The 17,112-nt window shown below is 39.7% G+C and overlaps 1 protein-coding gene across 3 annotated transcripts in view; it reads right to left on the reverse strand.

Moving 5' to 3' along the window:
* Positions 1-17,112, reverse strand: part of SLIT3 (slit guidance ligand 3) — a 469,203-nt gene that overhangs the window by 205,853 nt on the left and 246,238 nt on the right. For all 3 annotated transcript variants that reach the window (XM_032124874.1, XM_032124875.1, XM_032124873.1), the window contains one exon: positions 721-792. In XM_032124874.1, coding sequence (XP_031980765.1) covers positions 721-792 — 72 coding nt within the window. The remainder of the gene's footprint in view (positions 1-720; positions 793-17,112) is intronic.

Consider the following 17,112-nt stretch of genomic DNA (forward strand, 5'->3'; position numbering starts at 1 on the left):
CCTATTCTAGAAAAGGTCTTTAAGTGAACGAGTAACTATTAGTAATAAGCAAATTATCTGCTCAGATACCAAGTTCAGGGTAATATTGGATTTACCTTACAATGACAGTGCTCTAAATCTAATGTGCTGCTTCCCTGTTAGAGTCAGATTTCACTGTCAAAACCTTTTTTTCAGTACGTGCTGCTGCTTTAACAGCCTATGTGTAAAGTTTGTGGTACGTGAAGAGCACAACGTGGTGTTATTTCAGCCCTCAGAGAAGGATCCTCCCCAAAAGCCAATGACTGCACTGAACAAGCCTGCCAAGAGCCCATCTCTCCTCCCTCTTATATACCAAACACCTTTGAAACAGCTTTTTGTCTAGGGCAGCAGTCACATACCTCATAATACTGCTCCCCATGAACCTGTTACCCATCCGCTGCTCGGCATTGGGCAGCCCCGGGCAGGTTTCTGGCTGCGGATCACACATCGGACACACTTGGAATGCTGCTGAACCCCATCTGCTCCACGCAGCAGCGAGCACAGCAATCTCTGCGCTCCTCACGAGCGGCAGCGCAGAAGTCGTCTATTGTGGTTTAATTAGCAATAACGCCAGCCCGGGGGAAGTGTGAGATTGCACTTGCTGAGGTGGGCAGGGAGGCTGTGGAGCCCCCAGACTCGCCAGCACTGCAGCACGGGGACAGCCACCCCCCCACCGCCCCAGCCCCGCTCAAGTCAACTCACAGGATCTCCAGGTCGCGCAGGGCTCGGAAGGCTCCATCTTCGATGCAGCTGATCTGGTTGTTGTCCAGTTGCCTGCAGAAAGGAAGGGAGAGGATGAAGGCTGGCTCCGAGCACCAGGTTGGGGCTTCCCCGTCACCGAGGTGTCCCTCCACCCCCTCGCAGCGCCTGCTCAGCTGCCACGCTGCTCGGGGCTGCTCGCGGCTGTCTGACAGCGCTGCACGCTCCCGCACACTGAAGCCTGTCAGGTCTCAGTAAATATTAATTGCGCCTTTTTTTTTTTTTTCCCCCCCCTTTTTTTTTTTTTTTTTCTTTTTTAAGGCAGAAGGGAGTAATTTCATTACATTAGGGCATCCAATCCATTATGAGCTTTTACCGTCATGTCACTGAAACAATTTCATTAAGCTAAAGGCCTGTAAATCATTGGAGGTCACTGGGCTGCCCTCCGTGACCTCCCAGAATGCCGTTTTTTCTTTTACTGGAAGTTGGAGTCCTCTGTCCTGACAGTACTAAATCTCCAGGCTTTATCTACCCGAGAGCTGTGAGAGTGCATAGGGAATATACCAATTCCAAATTAGACTCAACTAATCTAATTTTATAGTCTTTTTATTATTCTAAGCACCAAATGTCTGTGGTGGTTCAATGCCTCTCTGCATTGTTACTGGTCCCATCTGGTAGCCCTTTCTATTGAAAGATTTCTGACTAAATACAGATTCTGTCTAACTGCATCAGGGAGAGCAATCCAGTGACAAAAAGCATTATACACATGTACACTTAAAACACTATTTTGCTTCAAAATGTGTAATTTAATATTTGGATGGCGGTGTTCTCTCATTTGTCTCCCTGTATGTGCATGATTTAAATGTATTTTGCAATATATGTGGATACAAGAGGACAGCTACATCTGTCTCTTTTGCTTAAAAGAATTAAAGTTGTAATTTAAAATTCAGTGATTACATTTTCTGACATCTGATCCCTTAAATTTTACACTTAAAGAAATAAAATTACATATCTAGTCACATGCAAGTAAAATATCTGCATTTCATGAGAAAATAGATGCAAGTTCCTAACTCTATATGTTACTGCCATTTGCACAGCATAAACTTTGGATTTGGTGAGGCAGAGACCTTTGTACTGCATGTGTAAAATATCTTGAACAAAGATACAAATATTACACTGTAGTTTCTGTTTTCTATTTAAAAAAATATATATGCAACTATAGCAAATATATTACACCCATGTATAATATGGCTGTATAGTTTCACCAACTACTTTCCAATTATTTGCTGCATCTAATTTTTAGTCTAAATAGACATTTACAGCAATTCTCTTATTATACAACAATAAAGCAAAGCACTGAGTTTGATCAGCTAACATTGAGCATCTTGGATGTGTACATCTTTGACAACTATGGAAACTTACCCTTTGTGATGTAGTCTGGTATCAATGAACATCATATTTTATGTGAGTTAAATACAGGAAAACCCACTCACACTCTAAGGTCTGCTAAAAACCTTTGGAAGCATAAAGCCCAACCTAAGGTTTCTCATAGCATTCGCTCACTTTGGAGAACTTTTTGTATTTGGCAAACTTCAGTGATGTCTCTGATACTGACAGACACTGGGATGTACAGACCTCCAAAAGGGATTTTTCTGTGTGCAGGAGTTCATGCACAGCATATATACATATCTGGGTAAATGTATACATACATATTTATGTTCTGTTTCTCTGATGACCTACCAAAGATCCTAAAACCTCTCTGGTTTTGACTGCTGAGAAGACCATTGGCTGCTGAGTGCCTTGTTCTGATATCCCTGTTTAATTGACAAAAATTTGTTGCTGAAACAGAAAGGATGGTGCATTTTGAAGAGGAATAAACCCCAAACGAGTTAAATGCAGTGCTGTCTGCAAGATTAAATACTTTACACTTAGCTTGGTTGGCAGATATGAACATGATGAGGAGAAAGGAGCCTCAACTTGAGAATCACCTCTCCCGCTCCTTCTACGGGAAGTACTATATATTACACCATTTTTATTGGAGTTATACTATGATATTGATTTTTCTGACAAATACACTAAAATAAGTAAATAAACCCCGTGTGCTACTCACAAAGCCTTCTGATTAAAGGGATTCCTAGGTGGGTATTGTTTTTTTAAAAAACTGCTACTCTCATACATTGATTTTTGTTGAAAAAGCATAATGACTATTTTAATCATATTTCCACAGGTCCAGTCATGCCACTGCCAATGACCAGGTTCAGTCTGTGTGATCGATGCACAGGATCACAGCAAGGGAAACCTCTCAATGCTCAGAAGACACACACTTAGCAGGACTATCAGTAAATAGGGAACATATTCATTAGTGATACATCCTGATTCTGTGGCCTGTGAACCAATCCCTCACAGTCTCTGGGGTGAGACTCACATATTTAATGCTCCTTTGTCACAGTGCTCGTGTCTCTTGGTATCTATCACACCAACACATTCACATCTGCACTGAAACACGAGAATTTCTTCTCAAAAGGAAGAGAACTGCTAGTTGTCTTAAAATTAGGCATGGCTGGTTTTAAGACCCTCTGCCTCCCCATTTATTTCTCTGTGTGTAGAGATGGAAATCCTATTTCTCTGCATCTGTACAGCACCCTGGTGAGTGGTTCAGTCAAGTCTAGAAATTTGAGAGTTTAAATCTAAATGTCCTCCTTCCAAGACAAAGTGTTAAATTTAAAGTTTTGGGAATATCTTAAGTCTTACAGAAAGCCAAGGTGATCAGCACATTTTTTTTCACTTGTGAAGACAAAACAAACCCCCTGTGATGTGGACTAGCAGCCAGCTCACACACTCAGTGTGGGTAGTCTGTGCATGCAGCTCCTCAAGGGGCTGAACAAACATGCCTAACGTTTGTTGAGGAGAACATCTAACTTGAATAAAATTAATCCTATGCAGAGAAGGTAAAATTTCAACTTAAAGAAAAAAGGAGGAAAACCCCAACATTTCAGAACAGGTGGAACCTACATTTCCCTAAGGAACATGTGACACTGCTCCTGTTTCTCCATCGCTGCATTCTGAACAGAGCACTCAGGCACACGGAGCACAGGGCAGCTACCTGAGACACATCTCACCTGCTCCAGCCTTACAGGTAAATTTTAAAAAATGGCCTTGGGCTGCAGAAGCCTTGATTCAGATTTAAATGCCACCTCTATTTGTCAGCACTCATACCCTTTCTAGAAAATCTTTTCCTCGAGATTACAAATGGGTTGTTATGCATGTAGTAGTGCAATGTACTGGTGGCAAAAGGTCAGACAACACAAACTCAGATTTAATATGCAATTTTAAAATTACATGGACAAAATCACTTTTCATACCTGCATTTACTCTGCCTTTTGAAGGAATGCAGCACTAAGCTCAGACTTTATCTAAGCCTACCAAGTGATTCTACTGCCTCTGATGGAAAAAAACGTTCTCACACAGAAATATTGAGCCACTGAAGGATGAATGAAATCACAGTAACTGAGCTGTGTGACACCTTCAAATCTTGCTGAGTTACATAGATAACTAACTTCTATTTGGGGCAAAGTGTTTGGGTTAAATGCTGAATCTCTCATGCATGAGACACAAAGCACCGGAGTTGGGCAGACCCAAAGCCTGGAGTTGGGCTGGGTGGCATTGTCAGAACAGGTCCTTGCTCCAACTCAGTGAGCTGAGATCCCGGCCTGGGAAACCCAGCAGCTCCCCTGAGATTGAATTATCCACCCTGACCCCACCTAGGAGGCTCCAGGGATCCCAGATCTCCGTGACAGGCAATTAGCCACCAGACAATGCCAAGAGATAACGACGAGCAATACCAGAAGAGCTCAGAGAACAGAGCAAAGCACTCAAGCAAGGAAAGTATTGAATGGGCAAATGGGATTTAGGTGGAGTGTGACACGAATGCTTATAAACAATCCAAGAATTTATAAAAGTCTTTGGAGGAAAAGACATTTTTCATGTGGTAGAGCTATAATACATAAAGCCATAAGTATTACTGTAATTTGGCTCTAATGTAGACTCAATAACTGCTCTTGGGTTTTATTAAAAAACAGGAAAATGATGTGACTGCATTATATGCAGTTGATTGATAAAATTTAAAATTTATGTTTTAAAGAAAAAAACAAACCCAAACTTAGACACAAATCACCTTTGTAAGAAATGAGACATAACACTGCATCCTAACAGATTTACATCACAGCAAAATCTATGGCTTGCCTAAAATGCCACTTTAAATGTTTAAAACACCTTTTCCCTGACAGAGTGTAACTCTGGCTTATCCATTTACACTTGTGCATTATCTATCATAAATAAGAGTTACATTTCAAATACTATTAAGAAGGAATATGGTTTTACAATGTTGATATATTCTTTTGCCATTTGAAATAATCCTTTAAATACCGAGCCTTGAAGGTTTTGCTCACAACAATAAGGAATATTTAATTTACAAATGCATTTGAGAGATAAAAATCCCCAGCAACAAAGCTGATATAATTTTTATCATGTTACTAGCTTTAAATTTTTTTTTTTAAAACACAAAACTATTCTAAAACATTAAAGAATTGAATTCATGCAGGGTGAAATTTACTGAAACTGAAATAAACTAATTTTTTATTAACATTAAAAAACTGTTTCTGCTTAAAACCCTCCATTTGCATTACTAGCAAGGTTTCTTTACAGCACACCAACTATATAAGTAGAGATTTCAGCATCTTTTCTGTAATTAGCCATACTCACATTCACAAAAAAGAGGCCCTTCAAGCATCAACATTTAAAAATAATGGACTTTATAACCAGTGTTTTGTACTTTATTCAGTGAGGGATTTTTTTTTTTTTCCATTTTCAAACACTACCAAGCCTACTGCAAAGCTCAAGTGCTAATCTGTTTTTTAATTATACTGTGACAGTAGTTAAATTACTATAACCTCTTTCTATATTTTGCTCAAAGTCTAGTTAAATATTTAAATAAAAGCCAGTATTAATGACTACTGTAATATATACTGTTCAAATTTCTTTCTCATCTTTCCCATTTAGTATAAAAAAACAGTGTCATAATAGTTGCATATTTAAGGTTCTACTGTTACTGATATAAAATTGCTGTCCTACTGTTACAGATTGTATCTACACTTGTAGATAAAAAATTAGGCAGAAGCCATTTCCTCATTAATGAAAGACTTGCATTTTTAACCAGAGTATCCATGTTACAGGTATTGTATCACCAAAATACTTAAAGAGATTTCAATAGTGATTTCACAGGAAGGTAAATTCACTGTAAATTATTATAGAATCATTTTTAGAAAAGAAATAATTTTGCCAACTGTATGTCCAAAAGAACCTCTCTTTCGACAACATTTTTCCCTTCCATTTCCTTTTTCATTTCATTTCTAATACAGACTTGCTGGTTCTATGTTATCCCTTTCCTGTAAAGTTTGCACTCTAGTATTTAAGTTCTTCCATAACCTGTAAGAATTAGAGAGACACTCTATAACATTTATTACCCTTACATAACTTCAAGAATATTAAAATACCTAAGGAAAGTGACACCAACATACCTATTTAAAATTTCTCACATACCAAACTAAAGTCCTTATCCTTGTATTAATTGATAAGGAAGACCCAATAAATGGGGAAAGATGGTGCTTTGAAGTAATATTAAATTCAATTAAATTGAAATAACGTCAACTTCTTTCAAACTAGCTTTTAATGCATTTTTTCCATTTAATTTTTACTCTATTTATGCTACACTAAAATCACTCTATAAGAGCTTGCTTATATTAGAAAATTTTAAAAGATTGATACAGCTGTTGTGATCAAGCTGCAATCTCACTCTGAGATTTTTACAAGTGTTCCAAAATTCTTTTTTTCTTTCCCAAGGATGTGATTTTGCCAAAAGCTGTGGTTGAGGCTTTGCGCAGAAACAGCTCATCTGCCTGAAATAATTGGGTAAAGTCATATTCTCTGTCTTCAGTTTTCATACCCAACCTGTGCTGCCAGGTTGTTAAATTCAAGGAGACAGGAATTTGAAGGGCAAGAGTTGCTTATGAATAATTATTCTGCAGACTATTCAAAAGTATTAAGTATTTACTCTGAGTATTTGTATTACATTAACTCACAAATCAAAATGCTGCTGTCAAAAATAACCGAAATATCAGCTTAGAGCAAAACTTGAGTGGCAAACGAACATGGAGACTACTCCTGCCACAAGGACAAACACACACAAACATGAGATTTCCTTTCAATACCAGGTGCTTTAGAACATTTTTTTTTTCTTTTTTTAACTCTCTCTGGTTGCTGATGTAACAAATAGTGCATACCAAGCACAGAAATGGCTGTCTCCATAGCAATTGGGGCAGGTTTTGCCGTTTCCCTAGTTACTCTTGACTGATAACCATCTGTTGTTCTCCTCTGCCATAGCCCCAAAGGGGAAAAGGGGAAGAAATGAGGAAGATAAAATGGGTGTTTGAGAAAATGAAAGTTACTTACTGTGATGTTTTTTACAGTTTTAGAAGGTTTGCACTTATTTAAATTTTTATTTATTGTTATGTTCAGTTGACAAGTGTCAAATACCACACGTAAGGGAAAGTTCTAGTTCAGAATGTTACTAAGCAGTGACCTTATTAACAGAAAATCATACTAGGGAATCAGATTAGGAATATTAACAGGAAATCATATCATTAGGGGCTGTATTACGAAACTGGAAAATCTGAAAGCGAGGTACCTCCATAGAAAAAATATGCAGTTGTTTAATCTAAATAAAGAGTAGAAATTTGTAATGTACAAAGAGTATGAGACGGAGGAGCTGCAGGTGTTTCCATCCACCCAGCTGCTGCAGGTGGAACAGGAACTGCTGCCTTCCACCCCTGACCTGCAGTGATGTCTGACCTCTGCTTATCTGTGGCTGCTGCTTCCATCACACCCTGAGCCCCTCCCTCCTCTCCGGTGTTTCTGGCAGGGAAGGGAGGCACAGGCACAGCCAGTGTGCAGGGTCTGGCTGCCCGTGCCCCATCCTGACCCCAGGACAGCAGCACCCCTGAACCTTGCCCAGAAGATGTGCCCTGTGAGCAAGGCTGGTGTTTACACAGGCTCGTGCACCATCATGGCATCACTTATATGGAACCAACAGCACATAAGTCACGCTCATTTCCAAGGCAAAACAAATAAGCCCCCACAGGCGAGCTGTTACTGCTGATCAATACGGCAGCATCAACCAGGATTTGGGTTCTCTCCTTAAAATCATTCCGTGCGTATGTTCCGTGCTGTAACAAATCCATTACAGAACCAAAACGTTAAAAAGAAAGACCCCAAATGCTCCATCCCTTCCTATTAAAATGTGTATTGTTGACAAAGACAGAATTTTTTTGGAGCCACCGGTATTTTGGAAATGGGCTCAGTAGGGCAGAGGGCTGCAAGAAACTCTCTAGTGTGACACAACAAGGCAGGGTTAGTGCTCTGCTGGTTCCTGGCCACAGCACCGGACAGGAGATGTTCTGGGCATGGGTGACATTCCTGCTGCCCTGAGGACACCACTGCAGGTTTCCCTGGCACTGCCCGCGAGCCCGGCCCGTGCCGGCTGCACAGGAACGCGCAGAGCTCACCCTGAGATTATTGAACAGGGACAATTAACGTGTTAATTCTGGTGGTGGTCATTGCTGACACATTTTTATGTTTAATAATTTACAAAACTCAGGTTTGAGAGAAAAATTAAGGCTCTTCTGCCTTTGAGAAGCTTGGACTTGAGCAGCAAACATGAAAACGCCGTGGGGCATAGAGGCTGTGGCAGAGGGTGAGTGCAGAGCAGGGAAGGTGAACGTGCCCAGGGCCAGGCCCAGAAGTGCCTGTTTTTTACAGGTTTAGGGGGATAACAGAGCAAAAGGAAATCTGGACATTCGATCTCCAGACATCTGTCCTCTCTGAAATCCCATATCACATTAGATTAATGCTATCACCTGCAGTCATACAATGACTTGTGATATTGTGAGTAAAGTCATGGTAGAGTGTCTGCCTTGCTGCACGGCTGGTAAATGTGGGCAAAACAGTTCATTTTTTTGTTTTGGTAACCTTATTTTTTTTGTTGTTGGTTAGAAAATTAATATTAAAAACTTGTGGATAATATCCAATTAACAGCTTGCAGTTGTAAATGGTGGTTTCTTAGTATAACACACCAATAAGTTTTCAATCAAAGCCTGTTTTATCAGACTGTTTAAAAATAAAAAAATAGCCAGCTAAAGCTGGAAAAGGAATCATAGTTCTGGGTATCTCCACATCCCATTTTGGATTGGGGGATTTTTTTTGACATGGTCCTACTCAGTTCCTCAACCAACTCCCACAGCTGCTGGAGGACAGTTCACAAATTACATATTTCAAGATACTGCATCAATTTTAAATCCCTCTGATAGGGGCTTCCAGCACTGACCATGCTTAACACAGGCTCAGAAGCTTTCCTAAGGGTTCCAAATCAGGCCATTTCATCTTTACCACAGCTGTGGGTTTGTATTGTAGGACAAATAAGTGGCACTCCAGACAATGAAAAGTAGGGTTGGAGGGTGTGCTTCCAGGATTTTGCTTTGTTTTACCCCTTTTCTTCTATACCGATCAGGCAACAGCAGTTTGCTTCTGAGACATGGAATTTATCCCATTCTAGTAATTTCTGCTGTAAAATTGGCCACTGACAAACTAACCAACAAAAATGTAAGTGTTTTCCATTACTTTAAGACAAGGAGCCATTTGGCTTAGTTATAGTTCTGTGTTGCTCACTGATGACCTGCCTGGGTATTATCAAAGTCAGAGGTTTCGTTTTTAACACAAAAATGCTCCTAAATGACATGCAGCTCCAAATTCTGACTCTTAACCATTTCTCTGCTTTGCTGGTACATGATTTCTCAGGCCAGCTGAGGAAGAGCAGCAGCCCCAAGTACCTCATGTAACTACAGCCCTGTGCTGTTACCCTCTTACTGATACAAAACAGGGCTGGCAAGATACTGTAAAAACCTTTGAAATTTGTTTTCCAGTGGTTGCTTCAATGCATATGCAAAGCCTTGATCCTCTGATTTTAAGTCTTTATATTTGTCATTTCTTAGCATCACATCCCATTTTGCAAGTCAGAGCTGTGGCCGACTTGTAGTCAATTCTAGATAAGAGTATGGATGAGTTCAGATGAGTCTGTGCTGAGGGAGAGAGACATTGGAATTCAGCCTGAACCTCACAAGCCTTTAAGGCATTTACATCAAACTTCATGCTCAAGGCAATAAAATCAAGTTCCCCATCCAGAGTCCCACTGGAATTACTTCTTACAGTCTGACTCTATACCTCATTGCCCCAAATTTGCTTGTTCTGCTACATGATTTCAAACAAATAAGTTAACACAATATGTGCTTTGGGTTGCTGCATTACTTGCTTATACTACAAAAACTGTAAAGAAAGGGTGAAATCTTGCTGTGTGCTTTTTATATGGTTATTTATATTTTTACTAAGTTTATAAAAATAGTACTCTGCACTTCTCTGAGGACTCTGTGTGCTTATATATGTAATTTAGGCAGTTACATATACATGTATTTATAGATGAGTAAGCAAATAACACTTCCCTTAGACTAAGAAGAGTGAAAAAGAGCTTCAGTAAGCACTAAACTCTGCTATTCTGTCACATACAATGAGGTCTTGCAAGCAAGAGTCCTGAGCAGGCCAGCCTACAGCTGATCCTTCATTATCCCCATTCCCGAGGTCCACTCATGGACAAGGAGTGTTTGTTGGGCAGTTGAACACGAACCTGAAGACCCATTCCTCTTCCCTTACTAGCTGTCCATATCCAAATTAATCATCCTATGACATATTCCTGAGGATGCCACACCAGCTATGCCTCTGTGACTTGTGTTCCCCTCTGCCACCACACTCCTTTGTCTACACCAGGTCTAGAACAATTCCCAACCTCACCTACGCTGTCACTGAAACACCTGCACCTAACAAATGAAAGCCTCCAACACTTTGAAAGAACTAACCAGAACAAGAAGCATTCTGAAAGAATAACCAGTTTCTAGAATGAAAAAAGGAACCTCTAAGAAAAGTAAAACAAAAGAAAACCCAAAAAAAGATTGTAGGAACCAAAACAAATAAGTTACCTGATAGATTAAATGGGAACCAAAACCAATGTTCTTCTTGGTTATCTAGGCACTTAGTAACTACAACAATTTTTAAATACTTTGAAAAGTGCTCTGGAATTAACAGCAAACTGGATCACAGTTGACAAAAAAAGCCGTTTTGCTTCACTGCTTTCAAGGCAGCCAAATTCACGTCATCTGTGAAATGTTTGTCACTGGGGGTAAGGACAGCAATCCATCCTGCAGATTTATGTTTACGAGCATTTTGGAACAAATGTTCTATTTGAACGCCCATATGAACCATAAGCACCCAATATGTTTGGATGACTGCATTCAGTTTTTGTTAGCAGATCTTCAACTTCCCAAACAATGTTTTACCAAATCAATGTGGCACTGCCACATATCCTTCAGAAACGTGGCACGGAGCATATGTGACAACTCTTGTGCATATTCACCAGGGAGTTTCTTTCCACCTACATGTAACCATAGGTCTGTTTCTTTTAATTCATAAAAACAAATGGCATCCATCTATTTTTGGCATTTATGGGATGACTTCAGCATTTGAGTCCCTCACCCCTTAATACATTTATTCCTCCTCCCCTGAGCTGTCAGCAGTGTCATGAGGTTTTACAAAATTTCAGGAACTGAACTCATCTCTTCCAGTTCCACTAACCCACATCATTTCCAAATTAAAATGTTCTTCTCTGGCCTTCGGACAGGTAATACTAACATAAAACATGGAGGAGGGAGAGTTCATTTCAAAAGTGCTGAACACTGTGCAATAGGTAATTACTGATGATGTCACTACTGCCACAAAGTACCTTTATAAAGATACAGGTAAAAGATGTATCGCAGCACTGGTGTTTTACTGGACTGCAGTGCTTGAAAGGGAAAAAAACCGTCAAAAACCCTGCTGGTACCTGATATCCTCACAAAAGCTTAATTCTTGGGGAGAACTGAAAATCAGCTACAGGTGCTGAGGTCTTTTAGCTTTCCTTGTGGATTGCCAATCTCTTGAAGAGATAAACTGCTGGGCAAGGAATAACTCGACCCAGGAGCTGAAACATCACAGTTCAGAAATCCCAGTACCAAGGGACAACCGTAATCCCAAGACAACACACATTGCAAGAGCCGGAGGATAGGTCACCTCCAAAGGGATTTATTCCATCTTGCAGGGGACTTGAGTGATTTAAAACTCTGCACTTATCTATAAATGCAGGACTTGTAATGAACGTAAATGTGAAAGAATTATGTCATCAAAAACTGGTAAAAACAGCATCATGAGAAAACTGCATGCCCAATTTTAAGGCAAAAATATGGATAGAAGATGGCTTACTATTAGAAATATGGTTAGTATTATTAAATAATTTTTGCACCTTACTTCTGATATCAACAGAAAATATTGCAGAGGCAGGTTTATGTACAGAACCTCCTGCAAGTTACAGACTTCAATATTTTTCTCTGCAAATTGTACTTTTAAAATTTTTTTAAAGAAAAATATTTTATTTTGAAATCATCAAAACAACCTTCAGGTCATCCTAGACATTGTGATTTCTTAAATATAAATGCTTACATTTCTGAAATGTTCGTTCACATTTACTCCCTAGCCATTGAATAAAGATTCTACAAGCCTTACAAACTTGAAGCCACTATCAAAGGATCTTAAAAATTAATTGATCCAGATGACTTTGAAATTTCCTTGCTAGGTGGTGTATATTTTTATAAGTATTTTTTCCTGACATTAGTCCATAAACACATTCTTACAGAGACAGCTGCTACCTCTGCCAGGTTTGTCATGACAAAAAGGATGCCACGTGCACGAAAACTTGTACTCCCAGGTAGGATTAGGCAGAAAGTTTGGATCACAAGAACATACCAGTCACCTTACCTGACCCTTTAGACAAAACTTCAAAAACCTAATTCATACTCAGACCTGACAGCGCTGAAATAAAATGGCCAGAAAAAAGCCCAGCCCCAATTTTTTCTTTCTTGCAATCAAAGCAGTAATTTTTTTGTAAGTAGGTAAAGAGGATACCTGAACAATTGGCTTCACAGGACATTTCTCCCATCCTTCTCAGTCACTCTCCTGAGAGCAGCTGCTTATTGCCCAACCTATTGTGAAGGGCTGGCTGCTCCCCCTCCCCGCCTGAACATTAACCCTTAATTATGTTTTCAGCTGCTCCTCAGGAAGGGAGAGCACCACATTTCTGAAAAGCAGTGAGAGCTGCAGGCAGACAGCTAAAAACCGAACTAAAAACCCAACAAAAAACCCCCACTCAAATGGTTCAGATAATTGTGAGCCCCCCTTACTCAGTGAATTATTTCAGGCAAACCACTTGACCCCTTTGCAGCAGTCATCTTCCCTGTAAGACTGGGTTTAAAAGCAGGATCTAATCAATAGCTGGTGCTGCATATGACCTGAGTTTAAGAATATAAATTAAATACAAAATAAAGTAGGTTCAAGGGTGAAACTTGCATACAGGGCTACTGAAAGGTCACCAAAAAAAAAAGTAGAAGGAAGAAGAAAAAAAACGGGAAAAAAATCAATCGCATTTCTAAAACTAATTTTCACACCAGAAAGCTCCATTTTGCACCCCATGCCACAAAATGCCATTTTTAATGTGTATGAAAAAGTCCTGTTTTGCTGCCCTGAGAGGCAGGCTGGATGCTTTTTACTGGGCTCCTGGAAATGCAGCAAGAACTGCTTATGGGCATCGTAATGCAAATAATTTGCTTTAAGATTTCTTGTGCACCACATCACAGTTTATATACAGCCCAAATATATCTCTTATCTCTTCAAATGAGTTAAATTCTAGGGTTTGTAGGTTTGGTTCGGGTTGGGGCTTTTTTGGGGTGTTTTTGGAAAAGCACCACTCTATATTCTAGCATTAACATATCATGACTGCCGTATAAGCAACTTGTGATTGACAGGATATTGATGCAGAATTTATATAGGGAAATAATCTTGACCGTTCATTCATGAAACTCTCCTGTTCTTTCAAATAAACAATTCCAAAATCCTCATTTTCCCTAGTCAAACAAGAGAAAGGAAGAAGAATCCTAAGTGTGCAAATGCACCTCGGACAAGCTGGGTATGCACATTACCATAGTGCTACTGTGCTGCTCAACGAGTTGGAAAAATAACTCCAAAAAGAGCTTTAAAGAAACCCACAAAAGACTGGAGCAGAGGTTACTTCCACATGAAGATGGAATTCTCTCATTTGTTTCTTTGACATTTATGGGACTACCAAAGGGTAAACAAAAGCAAAATTAGATCCCACAGGCCTTTGGTAGGAAAAAAAAGTGGAGGGAAATGATATTCAGTAGCAGAAATCAGTTGTACAAATGAGACAATCATCTCACAGCCTTTCCCACTGCTGCTGTCTCCACTCACCCTGTGTCATCTGGTCTTAAACAAAAGGGGTTTTATTCTTGCCTACCTCAAAGCTATTATACTAAAGCCATTCTCAGATTTGCACGTAGATAATCAACTTTATTTCTATTAATCTCATAACAGATATCTGAGTGCCTGAGAATTCCCTCTGTGCTTTACTCAGATTTAGATCCTTATTTTATACAGGAAGAAAACACTGCAGATCCAAGCAAAAACAGTGAGGGTTTTTTTTAATAAAACAAAGATCCTCCATAGGATCTTCTTAATATCCATGTAGGATTTACATGATCTGAACTTCTTTTGAGGAAATTTTCAAGTGATGCGGCAATTGAGCTGTTTAAAAGGACTGTATAACATCCCTTGCTGAAACACAGTGAGCATATGTTCTTATAAAAACAATTTGTGATGAAAAAACTCTATAATACAGTTATACCATCAGAGTTTAATATTTTTCTTTCAAGGCATATCAATTTCGTATTGAATTGAATTGCAGGTGGCTTTGTTTTTCTACACTTTATCTCATGGAGCCACCCAACTGCAGGATAGCAAAGTCATGGAACAGACTGAATCACTGAATGAAAAATATAATCATTCCCTTCTGGGCTCTAAATGTGGCAAGAAGCTGCACAGGCTTGTTTTAAATAGGCAGCTCTGCTCTCATACAGAAAGCTGCAGCTGAGTTGAGGGCTTGGGTCAGGAAAAAAAGCTGCAGCTGAGTTAAGAGTTGGGGTCAAAAGCAGGGGTATATCCATCTCATTTCAAGGTCAAGGAAGAATGGTGCAGGAAATCAAGTCCCCCAATCAATTACTGAAATTAATTTTTGAGCCTAAGTCATTGCCTTCTGGGAAAACAAGGATCCATTTACCTACCTGTTTTGCATAGTGTTTTCAACACTTCTTAAAATGAAGTTACATTAAAAATAATAATCGTGTTATCCAGAAAAAGTGATGCAGTATTAATTAAGAACTCAAGAAGTTTTATTCAGAGAATCACAGAATGGCTTGGGCTGGAAGGGACCTTAAAGATCATCTAGTTCCAACTCCTCTGCCATGGGCAGAGACCCATTAAAATGGACAGCAAATCCTGGCACACTGTTGCCTATTTACAAAATGAAATATCAGAATTTAATCCCAGTGAAATGTCCAAAAAACTGGAGGCCTCAGACACACAGTGTCTCTGCCTTGAAAGCCAAAAAGCAAGTGGCTCTTCAAAACAGCTTCTGAGCAGGAGATCAGCACTCCCTGCAGACCACCTCCTTTGGGAGATCTCCATTGGGCACAGAGCTGGTGCTGCCAGGCCATTCCCAGCACAGCCTGGCACTGCCAGGGAACTTGCAGGCTCTGCCCAAACCCACCCCCCAAACACCCTTTTCCTCTCCAGTAACAGACATTCGTCACCAAAGAGCTGAAGCGAAACGCAGGGGGAGAGAAAAGAAGAGTGAAAAAAGGACAACTCAAGCTGTGGTTTTAACTTTGTCCAGCTGGGAAGGTCAAGAGGAAAAGGCAAACTTTGTTCTGCTGGTGGACAGTATTTCCAACCCCCCTTATATCCATGGAGTCTGCACTAAAATGATATTGCTGTGCTGTTTTGGCTAGAGACTGCACACGCTGACCTCTCCGTGGCCAGCACAGCACCGGAATAATTTCATACAAAAGGTTTGCATTAAATGTAATGAAGCAAATGACAAAATCAATAAACCTGGAATGGTGTGGCTATCATAAAAATGATGTAAATTCAGAGTTCACTCTGGTTATGAAGCTATTTAGATTCATAATTAAAACCAGTACTATCTCTTTTTTTAGAATAAAACTTCCTTTTGACAATCATAGATGAATGCTGCAGGAAATCTTCAACAAATGTATTCAAAATTAAGGCATGGCACAAAGACAGCATAAATTATACAAAGATAAACTGTAGGCATAGGTTAGCCTAAACACATACGTAATAAAGAAAATTTGATTTTCATACTTTTTCAACTGATGTCACATCCCATTTTAATCAAGTTTTATATCAAAAGGACAGTAAGAATACCACATAGCCTGTTTTTAAATCAAGGTATTTTCTGGAGTTTGTTTCTGTCAGAGAGACTCTTGTAAGTCTATTAAAACAGAAAAGAGCCAAATCTGCTATTCATTACTCTCCATACAAAAGCAGTGCTGCAGCATGGGTGCTGCATCAAAATGTATCTGTGCTTCATTAGGATAAAAGAATAACGAGCCCAGAAAGCACAGAGCAGAGCTCAGCGAAATAAGTAAGCAGATAAGTAATCTCTGGAAATAGCAATAGTCACCCTGACTTTTTGTAGCAGATTTCAAACCCCAGATAATGGATCCCATTCAGGATTAGGGATGAGGTTTTCTTTTATCAAACTGCGGACCTGGAGCTTGTGATCTTGTTTAAAAAATTCCACCAACGTCCCATTTAGGCAAGTGAATGACATACAATTTAGATCTCTAGACTCCCGGATTTTACATAATCAAAGAGAAATTGTAAAAGTGACCATCAAGCCTGAGGTTCTGACACACAAAGACTGGACTATTTCAGTCTCCTGTGCAAAGGATTCCCATCCCTGCGTCACTTGTGTCATGTTCCTGATGGGACACAGCACATCCGTGTCACTCTTCAAACCCCCCTGATGACCAGCTAACGGAGCTCATGGCTAATGGCTGCAGAAGGAGCCCCTCTTAGGCTGGAGAAGGCAATAAATTATGCAAGGCACAAAGCATAGGGAAGATCAGAACAGAATTTGAAGTTGATGGAAAGGATGACTTATGCCTGTGTGGGATACTTCATCTTTCTTGTCATCAGCATCAGGATTTTACCTTATGAACCTTTAAAGTGCAGGCTTTCAATAATGCTTGAAATACATTTCCAGAAAAGGAGAAA

This window comes from Corvus moneduloides, chromosome 15 (assembly GCF_009650955.1).
Source record: "Corvus moneduloides isolate bCorMon1 chromosome 15, bCorMon1.pri, whole genome shotgun sequence".
Classification (NCBI taxonomy): Eukaryota; Metazoa; Chordata; class Aves; order Passeriformes; family Corvidae; genus Corvus; species Corvus moneduloides.